Below are 18,938 nucleotides of genomic sequence, written 5' to 3'. Positions count from 1 at the left end.
GTTTGTACCCATTTGTACAACGGTTTGTGCCAATGCCGATGGTTTAAATGTTTGTACCATTGTGGTTTGTTACAGTTGGCAGGGTTGGGTGACCTCGATTGAATTTGGCTCAAAATATACTTTGAGAAAGTCAGATAACATTAAAAAATTCTTACAATCAATAAAACCAATTATTGCTGCTTGTTTTCCAGACATAAGACTTCCTAGATTTATAAACGTGCGTTTTGCATTAACTGGCAATTTTTACATAAAGTGCTTTAGTATTATAAACAAAATGGATGAAACTGTCCCTCATTTGAAAGATTTGTGCGTTGTTTATCCATCTTCAAGTGATAAAGCAAAGCTCAGGCAAGTTCATTTAGAAACAAGTTCATTTATTTAACACAAGCTTTACTTGTGCATGATTCCAGTTTCTTCAAAGTAAATTTTGTAGGATATGATCAGAGATCGCCATAAATTATTTTACAATCATTCCATAGATGTTACAATTTTCTTCCGTTTTACTTCCTTACCAGCGTATAGAATAAGAAAGTGTCAACGTTTGTGTTTTTTATAAGTCATGCTTGTTCTTGAATAAGAAACCAAACAACCATGCGTCAATTTTTTCGTTGCAAGTGTGTCGAGTTTTAGTCACATTTGCCGCACGGATGTTGTTCAACAAAATTTCCTACAGATTGTATGATTCAATGATTTGTTATTTAATTCTCAATTGGTATTGGATTGAAGTCTCTCCCTTATGAAACGACCAAATGGCATGGTTGTTGAATAAGTGTCACTAGGCTCTTGGGATTTGGTTGTTGGTGATTACAGCATGTTTTTATGGCAAACTATGTTTTGATTTTACAGAAATGAACTTGTTATAAAAAAGTGTTTGTGATGGGTTCAAACCACTTGCCACTGCACAATCTATAGTTCTTTCTTACATCAAATTAAGATGTAGATCTACTTGATGCAAAATTTCTGTCAATTTTTGGGTATTGTCTTTAACCACCTAACATGATCAATACTTGCTGATTATAACATTTGTGTTCTAAGATAGTAAATTTATTTGTTTACACAGATTAAAGGCACTAAAGAAGGAATTTGAATCTCTGTATTCAACGACCCCAAATTTTTATTGTAGAGCACCTGGAAGAGTTAATATTATTGGTAAGTTATTCTGAAAATCCTGATTATAATCAATGTAGGTAAACTGTCATTTTGCCTAATTAATCCTTCACAAATTAGAAGAGTGAATTTCTCTTACTGTTAGCAATGAAGAAATTTCTGTTATTGATGGGTTTGGAGGTCTGGATATAAAATATATTTTTCTGAGGTGTCAGGGAAATATTTATCTATCTTGACAGAAAAAAATTTTTAGTAACATAATTTAGTTCTTAGGTAAAGGCAGATATATTTTTCAATTGTGAAGTCAGATTTAAGAATAGTCGCTAAGAAAACTGTCAAAGCCTTGCTAAAAATGATTACTGCAATCAAAACTTGGCTAGTAAGTTCCTTTGTAAAACAAAACAATGCAAAACAAAACAACCCTTCACTCAGGTATTTAGCAAGAAGATTCAGGACCGCAGTCTAAGAAATGAAAAAAGTTTGTTCATTTTGTTCTAGCTTCACTTAAATTCATTTTCTCCTGTAGTTAATTTTCAATAATGATGAAAGTTCACCTTTTATAACGCATTTGATATTTTGTATACAAGTTACATGATGTTCATGGTAAAAAAATTAAGGAAAATCAAATTTGCTTATTGAACAATGTATGAAATATAACACAAAACAAGGACTTCTTGTAGGCTCAAAGACAAAATTAAGTTAAAAGTTTAGACTATTTAAACTGTAATCTTTCTTTATACTTTATGAGTTAGTCATCTGGTCAAGGATTACTACGAATGTTTTTAGAGTCATTGTCACATGGTGAAAAAATTTTAATATATAACATATAAAAGAAATGAGAATCACAAATCAAACTGAAAAACTGGGATTTAATTAGAATTAGAGATATTGTTGCCATTGAAGTGCCAGCCCAACAAATAATTTTCAACATAGTTATAAATAATTTGGTTTTGTGAAATTTATTAAAATAGTGATGTCTTGAGTCAAGACGAAACGTCACTATTTTAATAAATTTCACAAAACCAAATTGTTTGTGACTATATTCAAAATTATTTGTTGGGCTCTAATATTCATATTTAGAATTAGTGAGTATGTATCTATATTTTTGCTAAATGACACAGTAGTGACATGATATTTTTCACTGTATTTAGCTGTGTTGAGAACTACACTTTATCAAAAAGATTTAAATATTTTCTATCTACTCGTTTTTCCAGAAATTTATTTTATGATTAGCTCTATCATTTCTGTATTCAAGCTCAACCTCATGAAGTAATAGTTTTATCCCCTATGGACTATGTGGATTACTGAAAGATTGTGAAAATTCTTCAATTATCTTATCCTATCTTCTTTTGGAAGATAGTAATGCTGCATTTCAACAGACAGTTATATTTTCAGAATTGCTGAGAGAAAATAAGACATCAAAATCATTCTAAGTAACATATTATTACCCTGGAGAATTAACATGGCGAATAGCAGTTCTCAATTGTAATTTATTATAAATTGGAAATTCATCTATTTGCCATGACCAACCACAATTTAAAAGACGAAGTTAATAAGTCTCTAAAATAATAAGTTATTGTATAATGTCTGACCAAGTAACTTTCCAAATGCTTTAAGCTGCATTGAAGCTTTTGTTAAAACAGCGTCTACAGTAGTAAAACTTTCATTAAAACATCGTCTACAGTAGTAAAACTCTCATTAAAACAGCGTTTATAGTAGTAAAACTTTCATTAAAACATCGTCTACAGTAGTAAAACTTTCATTAAAACATCGTCTACAGTAGTAAAACTTTCATTAAAACATCGTCTACAGTAGTAAAACTTTCATTAAAGCATCGTCTACAGTAGTAAAACTTTCATTAAAACATCGTCTACAGTAGTAAAACTTTCATTAAAACATCGTCTACAGTAGTAAAACTTTCATTAAAACATCATCTACAGTAGTAAAACTTTCATTAAAACATCGTCTACAGTAGCAAAACTTTCATTAAAACATCGTCTACAGTAGTAAAACTTTCATTAAAACATCATCTACAGTAGTAAAACTTTCATTAAAACATCGTCTACAGTAGTAAAACTTTCATTAAAACATCGTCTACAGTAGTAAAACTTTCATTAAAACATCGTCTACAGTAGTAAAACTTTCATTAAAACATCGTCTACAGTAGTAAAACTTTCATTAAAACATCGTCTACAGTAGTAAAACTTTCATTAAAACATCGTCTACAGTAGTAAAACTTTCATTAAAACATCGTCTACAGTAGTAAAACTTTCATTAAAACAGCGTCCACAGTAGTAAAACTTTCATTAAAACATCGTCTACAGTAGTAAAACTTTCATTAAAACATCGTCTACAGTAGTAAAACTTTCATTAAAACATCGTCTACAGTAGTAAAACTTTCATTAAAACATCGTCTACAGTAGTAAAACTTTCATTAAAACATCGTCTACAGTAGTAAAACTTTCATTAAAACATCGTCTACAGTAGTAAAACTTTCATTAAAACATCGTCTACAGTAGTAAAACTTTCATTAAAACAGCGTCCACAGTAGTAAAACTTTCATTAAAACAGCGTCTACAGTAGTAAAACTTTCATTAAAGCATCGTCTACAGTAGTAAAACTTTCATTAAAACATCATCTACAGTAGTAAAACTTTCATTAAAACATCGTCTACAGTAGTAAAACTTTCATTAAAACATCGTCTACAGTAGTAAAACTTTCATTAAAACATCGTCTACAGTAGTAAAACTTTCATTAAAACATCGTCTACAGTAGTAAAACTTTCATTAAAACATCGTCTACAGTAGTAAAACTTTCATTAAAGCATCGTCTACAGTAGTAAAACTTTCATTAAAACATCGTCTACAGTAGTAAAACTTTCATTAAAACATCGTCTACAGTAGTAAAACTTTCATTAAAACAGCGTCTACAGTAGTAAAACTTTCATTAAAACATCGTCTACAGTAGTAAAACTTTCATTAAAACATCGTCTACAGTAGTAAAACTTTCATTAAAACATCGTCTACAGTAGTAAAACTTTCATTAAAACATCGTCTACAGTAGTAAAACTTTCATTAAAACATCGTCTACAGTAGTAAAACTTTCATTAAAACAGCGTCTACAGTAGTAAAACTTTCATTAAAACATCGTCTACAGTAGTAAAACTTTCATTAAAACAGCGTTTACAGTAGTAAAACTTTCATTAAAACATCGTCTACAGTAGTAAAACTTTCATTAAAACATCGTCTACAGTAGTAAAACTTTCATTAAAACAGCGTTTACAGTAGTAAAACTTTCATTAAAACATCGTCTACAGCAGTAAAACTTTCATTAAAACATCGTCTACAGTAGTAAAACTTTCATTAAAGCATTGTCTACAGTAGTAAAACTTTCATTAAAGCATCGTCTACAGTAGTAAAACTTTCATTAAAACATCGTCTACAGTAGTAAAACTTTCATTAAAACATCGTCTACAGTAGTAAAACTTTCATTAAAACAGCGTCTACAGTAGTAAAACTTTCATTAAAGCATCGTCTACAGTAGTAAAACTTTCATTAAAGCATCGTCTACAGTAGTAAAACTTTCATTAAAACAGCGTCTACAGTAGTAAAACTTTCATTAAAACATCGTCTACAGTAGTAAAACTTTCATTAAAACATCGTCTACAGTAGTAAAACTTTCATTAAAACAGCGTCTACACTAGTAAAACTTTCATTAAAACATCGTCTACAGTAGTAAAACTTTCATTAAAACAGCGTTTACAGTAGTAAAACTTTCATTAAAACATCGTCTACAGTAGTAAAACTTTCATTAAAACATCGTCTACAGTAGTAAAACTTTCATTAAAACAGCGTTTACAGTAGTAAAACTTTCATTAAAACATCGTCTACAGCAGTAAAACTTTCATTAAAACATCGTCTACAGTAGTAAAGCTTTTATTAAAGCATCGTCTACAGTAGTAAAACTTTCATTAAAACATCGTCTACAGTAGTAAAACTTTCATTAAAACATCGTCTACAGCAGTAAAACTTTCATTAAAACATCGTCTACAGTAGTAAAACTTTCATTAAAGCATTGTCTGCAGTAGTAAAACTTTCATTAAAACATCGTCTACAGTAGTAAAACTTTCATTAAAACATCGTCTACAGTAGTAAAACTTTCATTAAAACATCGTCTACAGTAGCAAAACTTTCATTAAAACAGCGTCTACAGTAGCAAAACTTTCATTAAAACATCGTCTACAATAGTAAAACTTTCATTAAAGCAGCGTCTACAGTAGTAAAACTAAACGAAACGAGCATTATTTCGTAATGAATTTTCACGCCAGGCTTACTCCGTTTAGATTTTATTGGTTATAAAGTTTTGTATATTTATCTAGTCTTTCGACACTAATTTTTTTTATGATTACTCTTGATAAGAGACAGTCAACAAATAGATTTTCTTTGCGGCAATCACGGACTTGTTTCGAGATGCAGGGAGGGGGGCATTACTCTTTTATGAAAACGAAAATTCTTGCAAAATGTGATTAATGAGATTTATCATCATTGTAAATACCATATGGATATTGCGTGAGATGAAGTCGCTACGAATATAATTTTCCTTAATTTGCTAGAAGAAATTTAAAACCATCGCATTTTATATGATGAACAGTTTGTGGCGATTTTAGGAACCAAAAATCAATTGCAATGGAGCGTGGGTAATCGAGGGGTTTACACCTTCGCTGTAGAAGTCTACGAGTGCCAGGTGAACCTTATTTGTCGACAACCCCTAATATATATCACTTTTAATGCTTTGTTTTAGGAGAACACATTGATTATTGTGGATATGGCGTCTTACCTATGGCTATAGAACAAGATATAATAATGGCCGTCGTTCCCAATGACAAGGAACAGATTGTCCTTGCAAATGTTGACAAAAAATTCAAGTAAGTGGACGCTGCTGATTTTTAAGTTTTCCTGCCTCAGCTGTTTAAACCGTAAAATGTTGATCATTGTTTATTATTTACTGAATTTGTTAGTCTATTCAGTGACGTGCTAGAAACACTTTATTTCGGGCGGGGAGGGGGAAGTTGCTAACCACTGAAACGCGTCCTGAAACGAGTCCCAAATATATGAGTAGAGCTCTGAAGGTTACGAATCATGCTTCGGTGATGCGGAGTATGCTCCTCCGAAACTTAAGAACTAAAGTGTCATTTCCTGGACTTTGGAGAGTGAAATAGTACCAACAAAATAATTTCAAATGCGTTTATCCCACGCAAATTCAAAATTTGACGCCCCTTGTTCATTTCACGCCCCCCTGCCTCCACCCCCCTTCCAGTACACCACTGAGTCCATTGAACTGACTATATGACTTATCATTTGCTTGCATGAAGCTAAATTTTACCTCAAGAGACTTGAATTTTTATCAGTTTTCTTTGGGTCGAGCGTGAAAAGATTAGGTCAAGTTGAAGTGCTGATTTTAAATTTTTGAGGCAGGTAAACATCCAGTGATAAACGGTTCAATGTGTCATTCAAGTTTTATTTATTGTACGGGCATTATTTCAGCCAGCGCACGAGCTCTAGTCCTGCATTGTGCATTTCAGGACATTTGTATTATTCAGTTCTTTTGCAAACCTGTTAAACAGGAACTGGCGTACCTTAAGTCATATGTGTGAATTATTCGCTATCGAATTAAATTAAAGACTACATTTTACTGCAATATACTTCTGTAGTCGGGACCAATCACGAATGCCCCTGTATGTAGCTTACTGAATACTAATGATTTATTTCCTTGTTGCATGTGCGTATTGAAGTATACTACTGGGTTTATAAAAAAACTGAACAGTTAAAAAAACGTCGCTAAGTTCATCAGCAAGGAAGATTTGCAAATACATTAGGTGAAAATTGTTATTTGGACTTGCAATGGTTCACCTGACAAAAGTATGGCAAATAGTAACCATTTTTTAGAATGAGAATTGTGTAACGTTTGCACTTTTGGTATGGCTTGATGACGAAACCGACGCAGCTAAAAAGCGATTGGAACACATTGGGTTTAACTATGGCACATGTTGTTCAAGCTCATCAAGTTTTATTAAAAGCATGTAAAGCGTACGAAAATGTTCAGCTGTCATATTTCAGGTTGTTTAAATTATTTGTTTCCAATGACTTTTTTTTTATAATCTGTATGATTTATGCTTATAAATTTAGGTTGAAATGAATGTGAACATGAATATAAACGTGACAAAGGTTTCAAAAAAATGGCATTTAAAAGGCAAAACGCAAAATAGTGTGCGATTTTGTAGCGTACGCTTTGGCTATAAATTTAATGAAACATTGTTAGCTTTTGGTCAACATGTTCCATATCTATTTTGAAACCATGCATGTTGCAATTGCTATTTAACTGTACCATTTTCATGCGCAAACTATTTCAAAAGCTCTTCTCAACCTGTGTTAAACACCTGCGAATTTGGTCGTTGCACGTAATTTTTGTTCCCTCTATGCAAAAAACAAAACATTTTTTAAAAAATAGGAACAAATAAATAGTGATAGTGCTCTGAAATTTCCATAACTCGTCTAAAAAGTTATAGATGAATATAAATGAATAGAAAAATGAAAACAATGGTAGCTATGAATTGTTATTTGTTTCAAAAACACATGTGATGTTGATTTGAAGATTTTTTTATTTCGCAGGAGTTTTTCAGTAAATATTAAGGATTACAAGATTGATGGTAAAGAATGGTTTCACTATTTTCTCTGTGGTTTCAAGGTACCAATGCTGTAGTTACTTCATGTCTATCTTCATTATCAATGATTTTTATTGCCTAATATGTTATGGTGTTTTTTTTGCGTACATTGAGCCGTATGTTAACTGTTTTTACATAAAAGTTTGCCTTTTACCTGGTTTACATGAAAAGTTGTAAGGTGAAAGTTGACTTTGGAAATTGCTGTTATTGCATGTACGTAGATATTTGGCATTTTTTTCTGTACGCATCCAAGGGTCTGCCTTGGTGTAGTTAGCCTGAGGGGTGTCGTGTATTTATAATTCATGTTTACATGTTATAATCAGTAGCAAAAAATGATTTCGAAAGAATTTTTAAAGGAAGAACATCATACATCTGTTTTGTGTCATCCTCACTTTCTTCCTTAAGGTTATTGAGCTGGCTATGACACTGAGAATATATTTCTACTGACTTGTGTTTTAATTTGTTTCTCGTTGAAGTGTCGTAGCCAACTCACAAGTTTGGTTATGTTATGTAGGAAATTTTGTTGTTGCTCGCTGTGAAAACAGTCGGGTTGACTACTCTACTACGTCGTTATCTCCTTTCATTTTAATTTTTTTTCTTTATTTATGCAACATCTTGGTTTGTTTGACGTTTGCTTGGCACGTGCTCATTACTTAATATTTACGTTTACATCCATTTTGACTTTTTCTGCTGACATACCTTATGTTTTTTGGTAAAACGTAAAGTTAAGAAAGACTTTATGTAAGAAATATATGACGGTAATCTTATTTATTAGGGAATCACTGACCATCTTGGTTTGAAAAATCCCGTTGGTATGAGCGTACTAGTGGATGGAAATGTCCCAAAGGTTAGAAAAGTTAATGACACCTTTTATTTGTTTTCTGTGTTCACCGATAGTGAGATTATTACATTTCTAAAGTAATGAATATCTTTAATCTTTGAGAATTTACATAGCGGGGGTAACCACTGCGCATGCCAAAAATGTTACGAAATTAAAACTATCAATAGCCTTTATGCTTTGTATATTCACGAGGTATGTAGCTGGAATATAATTGGTCAAATTTTTGATTGAATTCCATCCACCTTCCACATTATTGATCTGTCTGATGTAGATGGAACATGTTTGCACGAGAAAGTGCGAACTATAACTCTTAATTTTTCTTGATTTGAGCACGTGGCGGTTACGTTACTTATATTCTAGGCAAGTGTGCTCCGCAGATATATATAGCATTTTGAATCAACTTTCAGTATTTTTAAAATTTCAATATTGATATTAAGTACATAAAATAATTTGAACAATTTATTGTACATTCAATCTACTTCATTTTGTGCCAGGTTATATTTACCAGGTTACTTAAATGTACGCGCTACGTACCTATATTCTACATGATCAAAAAGTTTTCTCAGCAAGTACAGCAGAGTAATGAATACATAGCTACATGTGTATATGTACATAATGCTGCTGAAATTTCTACTGCATACTGTATGTAAAAACTACTGTTTCTCAAAGCCCCATTATGCAATGTTAGCTATGTGAAAATGATATTTCTTTATGGAAAAAAGTGAAATATTTCCGGAAAAAGTGAACTAACAAAGCTCAATTGTATAAGTTAAGAAATATTTTTATATGTTCCTTGCAATGCAATGTGAAAATTATACTAAAATCTTACTTGATTCAGTGGCTTCACATGCTCAATAATTGGTGGAAGGGTAATATACATATGTGCATGTTTTGCCGTGTTATGATAGTAACATACATATATGGATTTTAGCCTATTTAATTATCAAACTGGCGACGTCACTTGCTTAATTAACAGTTTAAGGAATTTTATTCTCCTGCCTACGTAGCTTTTATTAATAGGTTTTCTAAAATTGTACTTAAAATTTTAGTAAGCACCTTAGCAATGTACTGCAGGACTCGTCTTAGGAAGTATTTCATACTTAAAATGTACTTTTTTGTTAATAGAATGCTGGATTGTCAAGTTCGTCGGCATTTGTATGTTGTTCAGGATTGGCTACAATGCATGTAAATGGCGGGAATTTAAGTAAAGTAAGCAAACTACTCTTGCATATTTTATTTAGATACTGTGTGGTTTGTCATTATTCTGGTGTTGTTGTCAACTAATTCTTCTTTGATTCCATTTGGACGGACTGGTTTCAAATCAGTTGTAGCATCACGTGATGTGCAATTCAACGACGTCATATTGACAGTGGTAATACATTTTCCAAGCGGGCAACGTAATCTTATAAAAACATTAAAGTTTGGCTTGTTACAAGTAAATGAATAGCCACTATAATAAGAAAATATAAAGAAAGAATTTTATCAATGTTTCATTGCAACGCGTGATATCTTCAGAATGATGAGATTTGATTTACGTCATTGCTCGTATGTTGGACCTTTTAAGAGCAATTTCTTTGTCGAGGAGTTTTTCTTTGGCATTCGTGATCTGCTGAAGAGATCTTCATGTTCTTACTGGCGAGCGTGAACCACAAGAACTTGGGAGCGTTTCGATTTTTGCCGCTCATAAAGAACGATAAATCATGTTTCGCTTTACCCGACACGCTACCAGCATTTGTTTATCACATCAATCAGTTTGCTATAGTGTATTAAACTCTTAAATGAAGAAATTGCCCTTTAACTGTCTAAAATACGCATATTGATGATAAATACCATCTCATCATTTTGTAATAACAGAGCTTAAGATGACGTCGTATTCTGCATAGTACAGGGGGTTAAAAACTGTAACTTTCACTCGTTTAGAATTTGCATGATTCGGCAGTAATTGATCTTTAAGGACATGATCTTCGGTTGTTCTCTGGTTAGTTGAGCTTTTTGTGATTAAACTGGTTATTAATTAAAATAAATTACAACACTTTGAGATCAGCCTATCTTTAGAATTCCATGATTTGGCTGTAAATGATTAAGGAGAAGTTAAAGCAATTGAAATAATTTCATAATTAGTTTTGAATTGTGCAGTATAGATTTTCTCAACTGGTTATCATTATGTATTGTAATGTATATCATATGTTATATTTTGATCAATGTTAGGAATTGAATTGTATTTCAATATCTACAGATATAAAAATTTGAACTGGCAATGGTCTTCTAATTGACAGTAGCTGCTATGAAAATTAAGGGTCAGGGGCTGTTCAGAGGGGATGAATGAAAAGGTTGATTTTGCCCCTAACTCAATGGAAGCTCCAAAAATTTGTTTGTGCCCTGAGCTTCTACTCTGAACAGATCTGTGTTGGTTTTCAGTTTTTTTGATAGACTTTTTATTCTAAACATTTTCCTTATCATCCTGTAAGACCTTTGTAGGTAATTTTTGGCGCTGTGAATTTAATTTTTGTTATATTGATCGTGAAACAGCATATAGCTTTGTCCTTTTCTTTCTTTTCAGCATGTTTCATGTTTGGCGCATCAAAAATCATCATCTATCAATAAAATTCTCATCCCTGCACGTATATATAAAATTTAGTATCATTGCTCGTGCTTCTTCTTGAACCACTTAAAACACTTAAAACACTTGAACTACTTAAAAAGTCTTTGACTTGTCATAAAAACGCTTAAACTCCTTAAATACACTACTCTGGTGTTTACTACATGTATGAGATTCAACATAATATTGTGCAGAACACAAGAACTACAAGAAAAAACAGCGCGTATTTCCTTTATAGCTACTGCATAAGTATCTACAGTTTATTTCGCATTTTGAATTTTTTTGTTACGTGTTCATAGGTGGAAATTGCTGAAGTTTGTACCAAATGTGAACGCTATATTGGAACCGAAGGTGGTGGGTACGTGTTGATAGATACTTTAGTATGCGAGTGGAATATTTGATGTTTTTCCATTGATGTAGCTATTCTGTTGTATTATGTTAGACTTTGTGCAAAACTGCATAGAAAAAGTATCTAATAGCGAATACTTTTGAAAAAATATCCTTGTGTGTTTTATTTCTTTTGATTTATACTCTACTTTAACCATCAAGGGTAATCGCTCATATAGTACACATTTAAAAACTAAACTGTGTATTTTATCCATTTCAGCCCAAGCCTCTTTTAGCCCCTTGGTTACTAACGTGACTACTTTGATTGAATTATTTGTTGCATGAATTAGTATTTTAGATAAGGTCGTTATTGTTTGTAGTTGATGGATAGAGCATTATGCTATTATTCTTTTGTTTAATAACATTCCAACTATTTAACCTTACAATAAGTTTTGTTCAAAAATTTATTTAGTCCCATTCCCCCAACCCTTTCTAATAATCCCCGGATGAAGAAAACATGCAATACTGTCGTTTTCGAGATATATACTCACTTCGACAGCTAATTCTGGGTTGCTGTTGAATGGTCAAGTTTGTTTTGCTCACTGCCATTGCATTTAAAAAAAGTCCGTTGATAGTTTTGACCATGATAATTTAATTGCAATAGTTCTCTTTCAGTTTTTCTGGGATGCAACAAATGACCGACATTTTTATTGATTTTTTTAGAATGGATCAAGCCTGTTCCTTTTTGGCAGGATTTGGCAAAGTAAGTTTATTTTGATATAGTTTAACATACATCATACTCATGTAACAACCCTTTATGGTTGCGTCAGTGCGATAATTGGGGGAGGGGAGGGGATAGTCATGCGTGCATATTTTACCATATTAATCTCCTTCGAAATCATTTGTTTTATGGGGATTATAACATGCATATATATGAGTGTGATACGAAGATGTTGGTCTTTTGAACTCTCGCACGTATCCGCAATCAATTATTCTTACTGTGAATTATAAGAAAACTGCATGACGGTGTTCCAGTGAAGGCTTTTTCTCTGGAATTTTGTAATAGAAAAATAGGCACGCAATGCGTATATGTGGTAGCATGTCTAGTATATAACTACTGAGTGAAGTAGATTTAATCAACATAGTTCAAATAACTTTACATATTTATTATGATTTACGTTCTTTAGTTTTTCCCTGTGATTGTTTAACCTTGTCTTGATTTTTCAAATGCCCTTGCTGAAATTGCATGTAACGTGACTGTGCTCACAAGTCTTGCATCATGGAAAGTGACGCGATTTACATTTCTCGCGACTTTTAAAAGTTGTTTTTTTCACTGAAAACTGGTTTTGCTATAGTTATGTTTCAAAGCAGCTTTCTGTCGTGTCTTTTTGCCGTTCACAAAATCAACACGCTTATGACATATATTGGACTACATATGTAGATTGCGTTTAGACGTATCAGGTGTTAATTGTATAATTTTTTTACTTTACAATATTCGAAAGGAAATTTATTTGCTTTCAGCGTTTTATTATATTCATCAAGAGTGTACTGTAAGTCTGGATGAGTAGCAATGTATAAACAATGTAAATGATTCTCAATTAGACTATATACGTGGACAGTACATGGTAATAAGTACGAGTTGCTAGTATCTTTCGCTGGAACGATGTATAATTGATATTTTTGATCGCTTTCGAGCCTGCATTTGACTTGTTTATTTCTATTTTATGAAGTTTTATGAACAGTAAGATTATTTGTTTGTACTATCGTTGAATCGTGCTCACGTTTAATTCCACTTGAATATTTCAAATATATCGAAAAAATTTCAAACATCGATTTAACTATCTATAGGAGCTATTTAGTTCCGTGATGTTTCAAGTTAAAATAATATTTCTCAAAATAAGAACATTTTGATATTATTATGCCACCGTCGATTCTTTGCTCATTTCAAATAACTGCTTCTTGATCTTTGTACGCGACCATACGATTCACAGTCAAACATAGCTAACATATTATTACATTCATACTATGATATGTATGTGCGCTTGGATTCATTGCCATTGTCTGATTGACCTTATGCAAAGTACGACTTTACCTTTGATCAGAAAGCACAAAGGAAGTTTGGTTACTTACAAAATTTCGTTTTACCTTAAACACGAAAAAGTCAATCGACACAATGAAATGAAAATTTTTTAGCAAAACAAGTTGTGATATTTTTCTGACAAAGCGACGAATGCAATAAGCGGTATTCTTCCCTATCGCACGCCCCGAGGAATACGACCGAGACCTAGACGGAGACTTTCGATAGCATAGTGGTTAGCTGCGCATGCGCAGCGTCTACTTACAAAAATCCAATAGGTTGTAGGTACCTTCAACTGAAAAAGTTTATCTTGTGAAATATGAAAGAAAAATTTGTATCTCTACTTCTTTCTGTGTGATGATTTGGTTATCTGTAATTGTCGTCATTTTCTTTATTCCCTTTTTTTACAACCATATGTCTGTTTATAGGCAAAGCATATTGAATTTGATCCACTTCGTTCCACAGACGTTATCATTCCTGAAGGAATTACGTTTGTTATTGCAAATAGTCAGGTAATTTTCATGAAACCTCCGCTTTTATATTGTTTTAAAGCTTTTAATGAATGTTCCAGCTTTGTCTCCAGATGAAAATAAAATATTCCTTTTAACACTATCAACTCTAGATGATATAGATTTAGGCATTTTAGGCATTAAAAAAGCATTTATTTTAAATGTCGGGTTTATTTTAAACGAGGATTTTAGACATTAAAAATCATTTATTTTAAATGTCGTTATTTACTGTGAAACCAATGGATAGTCAACTCAATATACATAGACGTGGATCAATAGTAAGTGCGACATTTGAGAGTTATCGTTTAATATATGAAAACTTGTTTAAAGTTGACACAAATCACAAGAAACCTGTTGTTGTAGACTTTTTACAATCTTATGTGTTTTTGTTAAAGTGTCTTTTCTGCTGTCCAAATCGCTCTATAATAATTGAGTAGAATCGTACTAATGCTTTGAGTGCAAATGCTTTAATTTAATGGGCTACGATACTCTTAGCGAAAGAATAGATACCGAGTAGCGGAAAAGTATGGCTACCGGCCCTTCGTCTCCCGTTTTACTCAGGCTTGTAACGATAAACTTGTTGTTTACTTCAAAAAGCAATTCTAGTAAAGGCTTTATGATGTTAAGATATTTAAAGGTAAAATACATTCAAAAAATAACTAAACATTCTTTGAGCAAAAGTCGGTCGCTTTTTAGCTAACATAAACGATGTCAGCTACAACAAATGCATAAAACAACAAATTAAAAAGAGCTATAACGACCCTTTTCTTTATAAATACTATATGATTCCACTAAAACAAATAGATTATTAATTCTCTTTCGATAAGCAATGAAAAGTTTGAATGAATTAGAATAAAGAATTATCACAGCTGGTTTGCACTACTAGCATGCAAATTTTTCTGCCTGCCAAAAAAAACGCACGCCAATTTACACGATTTATACATCCCTAGGTTGAAATGAACAAGTCAAAAACGGCTGGAACACACTTTAATGTCCGAGTTGTTGAATGTCGTACAGCTGCACAGGTATGTTACATTTTGATACGAACCAGATGTTTTAAAGAAACCTCAACTATGATGGCTTTATTTTTCAACTCTTTTCTCATGTATAATTTAAATAATGCGATCCTCCAGCTGACGTTTTACAAAGCTCAACATTTGGTATTCATTCTTTTGTTTGGCATGAATGTTCCCTCCTACTCACTTGACCATAAAATACTCGTTTTAATGAAATTATATTTATTTGAAAATCGAAGCCCATAGCTAATTAATATTATAACAGCCAATCATTTTACTAAAAACATCTTGCTGCTTGTACAACGTCTTCAACGACCCACACAACTCTATTCTCACTTATTTGCTATCTTTGTTTTGTTTCCAATCATGTAATCTGTTGTAAATTAAAGTTAATTAAACTTTAAATGTTTGAATAATAAAACAATCTTTAACAGAACTTAACCTAAACTCCACGGGATGGAGCATAATTCTCCTTCATTTTAGGTACTTGCAAAAGCCAAAGGTGTTGACTGGAAATCTATACGTAAACTTTCCCAAGTACAAAAGGAACTCGGAGTTGATTTAGGGAAAATGTGAGTCGTGCCATTATTTATGACGCACTTAAAATGGTCGATCTTAAGGTTTTTTTAAGAGTACCTCCTATCAAGATGAGAAAAATCTCTCCTTTATATTGTTAAATCGATGTTTAAATAATTTTCAATATATATGATAGGTCAAAAATTTTATCTTCGTGCGCAGTTTGTGCCTAGAAGTAGATAAAGTGTGTAAAGAAGTTATTTCCCTGACCCTGATATAGGCACTTGAATGAATGTGTATTTTATTGACTGTCCTCCATCACACTTTCACAACATCTTTCATTTAAGACAGTTTGCCATGAACAAATTTTCATTTGTTTCAATCTAAATGCCCCATGCATTGCAAAGCACCGAAGGTTTAGTTGGATAATTTACTCTCAGCTTGTCAAGGCGTATATTTGTGATGTAAATGAAATTAGTGACTGAACTATAGATTTATAACAATTATTACATACAGTGATAAATGCAGAAGCCTTTATACTATTTTGTTGTGCCAAAGCAATAAAAGTTTCCGTGCGTTGACATAAAATTATTTTAACGGTTGTCTTTCGTCTTTTTCCGTAAATATTCGATGAAAACACTCCTCACTGACAAAACCCTTTCCGGTCATTTTTTTGCTTTTTTCAAAAATTTGAGCCAAATCAGTTTGTAAGATGCTTCCGAATTTCTAGCAAGATTTAACAATTATACCTTATCTGTTTTCAATTATTGCTTTAAAAATTAAGTCACGTATTAATGATTTCCAATGTTTTGTAGGTTGCAAGACATTAAGAATTATCTGTAGACTCTTAGCCAATCACAATCCAGATTGCACCAGCACATAATAGTTTCTTTTAAATTAGGTTAGAGTTTGTTGAAGAAATATTGCATAAGGGGTCGTACTCAAGACAGGAAATATGTAAATTACTAGAAATAACGGTGAGTGTTTAAGGAAAAATATGAAGTAATTGTTTTTGTTTACCGATGGTTGAATGAACATTTTGTTCACAGGATGTTGATTTGATTAAAGAATGCCTAAGTGAGTCTACTGCGCATGTTGATAGCTTCAAGCTCTACGACCGAGCGATACACGTGTATAGCGAGGCGAAAAGAGTATTAGAGTTTCGTGGTGTTTGTGAACAAAAACCAAAAAATGCTGTCGAGGTAAGCATCTTACGTTCTGTTATAATTTTTTATTTCGCTGAACATTGACGTGAACACTGCGTACTGTTATATTTTGATGAGTTTTGTGATAATTTTTTTTTACTATTCTTTCATCAATTTTTGATGTATTCTAAATTGCAACTAAATATATTTCCCACAATATTTACGAATGTGGCAGCAGTAAACAAAGCAAAAACCGTCTTACTTTACTCGTCCATTGTAAAAGACATTTTACACCAGAATACACCATTTGCTCAGAGAACAAAGAACATTAAATTACACGCTTTGACTTAACAATAACGTTGTAGAATATTCATCAAAACAAAGGAGCACTAAAGACCACCAGTTGAAAATCAATAGCATTTATTTATATTGCACAAAAACTAGGAATTTTCAAGTAGCATTAACGTGCATTTTATAAAATCTAAGGAAGGGTCGTTTAGATAAAGCAGACATTCAAATAAACTTGTATATAACTGGTTTTCATAACTGGAATCACAAGTAAGCTTGTGATTCGACAAGAAAACGATTAAAATTATCTATTCTCGCTAACCTTTAGCAAATAAATAGCTAAATTCCAAATTTTACGATTTTTTACAAACATTGAAACTGTGCATTGTGATTGGTTCATAAAATAACCAGACATTATTATTGTACAATCAGCTTTGCTCTTGTTCTTTTCAACTAAAGCAATCTATAAAACAATGGAAAGAATATTTGAATGAGTTGTTTAAGACGTTTGTCCATTCACAAACATTAACTATGCAACTTTCACTGATTGGTCAATGACAGAATTAATCAGCACATCCAAAAGCAGAACGCTCAGTGTTATAACATATAACAGATGGAGTGATTACTGTTATCTGGCCTACAATACCTTCCATGTAATTATTTAGCAAACAAACTGTTGTCTTTATTATCTAGAGTCTTGGCAATTTAATGAGCGAAAGTCATGACAGCTGTAGGGTTCAGTATGAATGCAGCTGTGAAGAGCTGGACAAACTGGTTGATTGTTGTAGGTAGGGTGCTTTGTTTATGATATTTTAATAATGAGTTTCTTCCATCGTCATGGATGATATTTTCGTATTTTTTTACAAGCATAATATAGCACTAAGACATTTCAATTAACATGCGGACAATAGTTACGATTTCAAATTTTTTCATGAAATTTTTCATACTGTAAACATTCAAATCATGTGTTGTTGATTTTTGCGCATTTTTAGTGCAAAGTTTCCACCATATCTATAACTTTTTTGACGTTTAGTTATACTTATGAAAAAGATAAATGCATGTGTTGCAGGATTTTATCTGATTCTATCTAATCTTTATTAAAGATTTTTATATTTGTAACTTGTTAGCGACTGGAATCGTCTTGGGAACTTGCTCATTTTGTATTCGCTATCGATAGTGTTGCTTCAAGACGATGTCAGCAATTTTTAACTGTTTAGATGTGCAGGGGCACTTGGTTCTCGTCTTACTGGAGCTGGTTGGGGTGGCTGTACTGTTTCCATGGTGCCGAATGACGCAGTCGATGTGTTCTTAAAGGAAGTCAAAAGGCAATTTTACCAGGTTGACTGTGAAGATCCTGGTAATCATGGCACTATAGAGCAGAGTTTGTTTGCAACATCACCTGGTGGAGGGGCAGCGATCATTTTACCTGATGCTGTAGATAGTGATGGAAATGGTTTTTATTTTAAATTGTAATTTACTATTTTAAATTCAGTCTGTATTAAATATGGTTTTGGCGAATCGTCATTATTGAATTTAAAGATTTGAAATCATTTTATTGCTGAAGTGGAATTTGTTGTCAGTCTCTTGATTTAATAACATACTAATTTCGCACTGATTTCTTTAAGAATTATTGTTGTACTTCAAAAATTATGACAAAACCATGAGAATACTTCCAAAACTGTGCATGGATCATGTCGGAAATTAGGAAAACTCAAGTTTCGTAAGCGTTTCTTCCTTTGACGTTTTGGAAGTATCTCTTTCCAGAAAATGGAGTAAATTTAGAATGAACTTT

At 32.3% G+C, this 18,938-nt stretch overlaps 1 protein-coding gene across 1 annotated transcript; it reads left to right on the top strand.

The window, feature by feature from the left end:
- The first annotated feature begins 74 nt into the window (after positions 1-74).
- LOC124457487 (N-acetylgalactosamine kinase-like) lies at positions 75-18,701 on the top strand. Its single transcript, XM_047007723.1, has 15 exons — positions 75-348; positions 1,061-1,149; positions 5,908-6,031; positions 7,776-7,851; positions 8,604-8,675; positions 9,795-9,878; positions 11,568-11,626; positions 12,319-12,358; positions 14,101-14,184; positions 15,132-15,206; positions 15,681-15,769; positions 16,615-16,690; positions 16,763-16,915; positions 17,840-17,934; positions 18,364-18,701. The coding sequence occupies exons 1-15, from the start codon at positions 275-277 to the stop codon at positions 18,617-18,619; spliced, it is 1,446 nt and encodes a 481-aa protein (XP_046863679.1). The 5' UTR covers positions 75-274; the 3' UTR covers positions 18,620-18,701.
- The last annotated feature ends 237 nt before the right edge of the window (positions 18,702-18,938 follow it).

This window comes from Xenia sp. Carnegie-2017, unplaced genomic scaffold (assembly GCF_021976095.1).
Source record: "Xenia sp. Carnegie-2017 unplaced genomic scaffold, XeniaSp_v1 HiC_scaffold_6, whole genome shotgun sequence".
In the NCBI taxonomy this organism is placed as follows: Eukaryota; Metazoa; Cnidaria; class Anthozoa; order Malacalcyonacea; family Xeniidae; genus Xenia; species Xenia sp. Carnegie-2017.
This window is presented reverse-complemented; position numbering and strand designations above follow the sequence as displayed.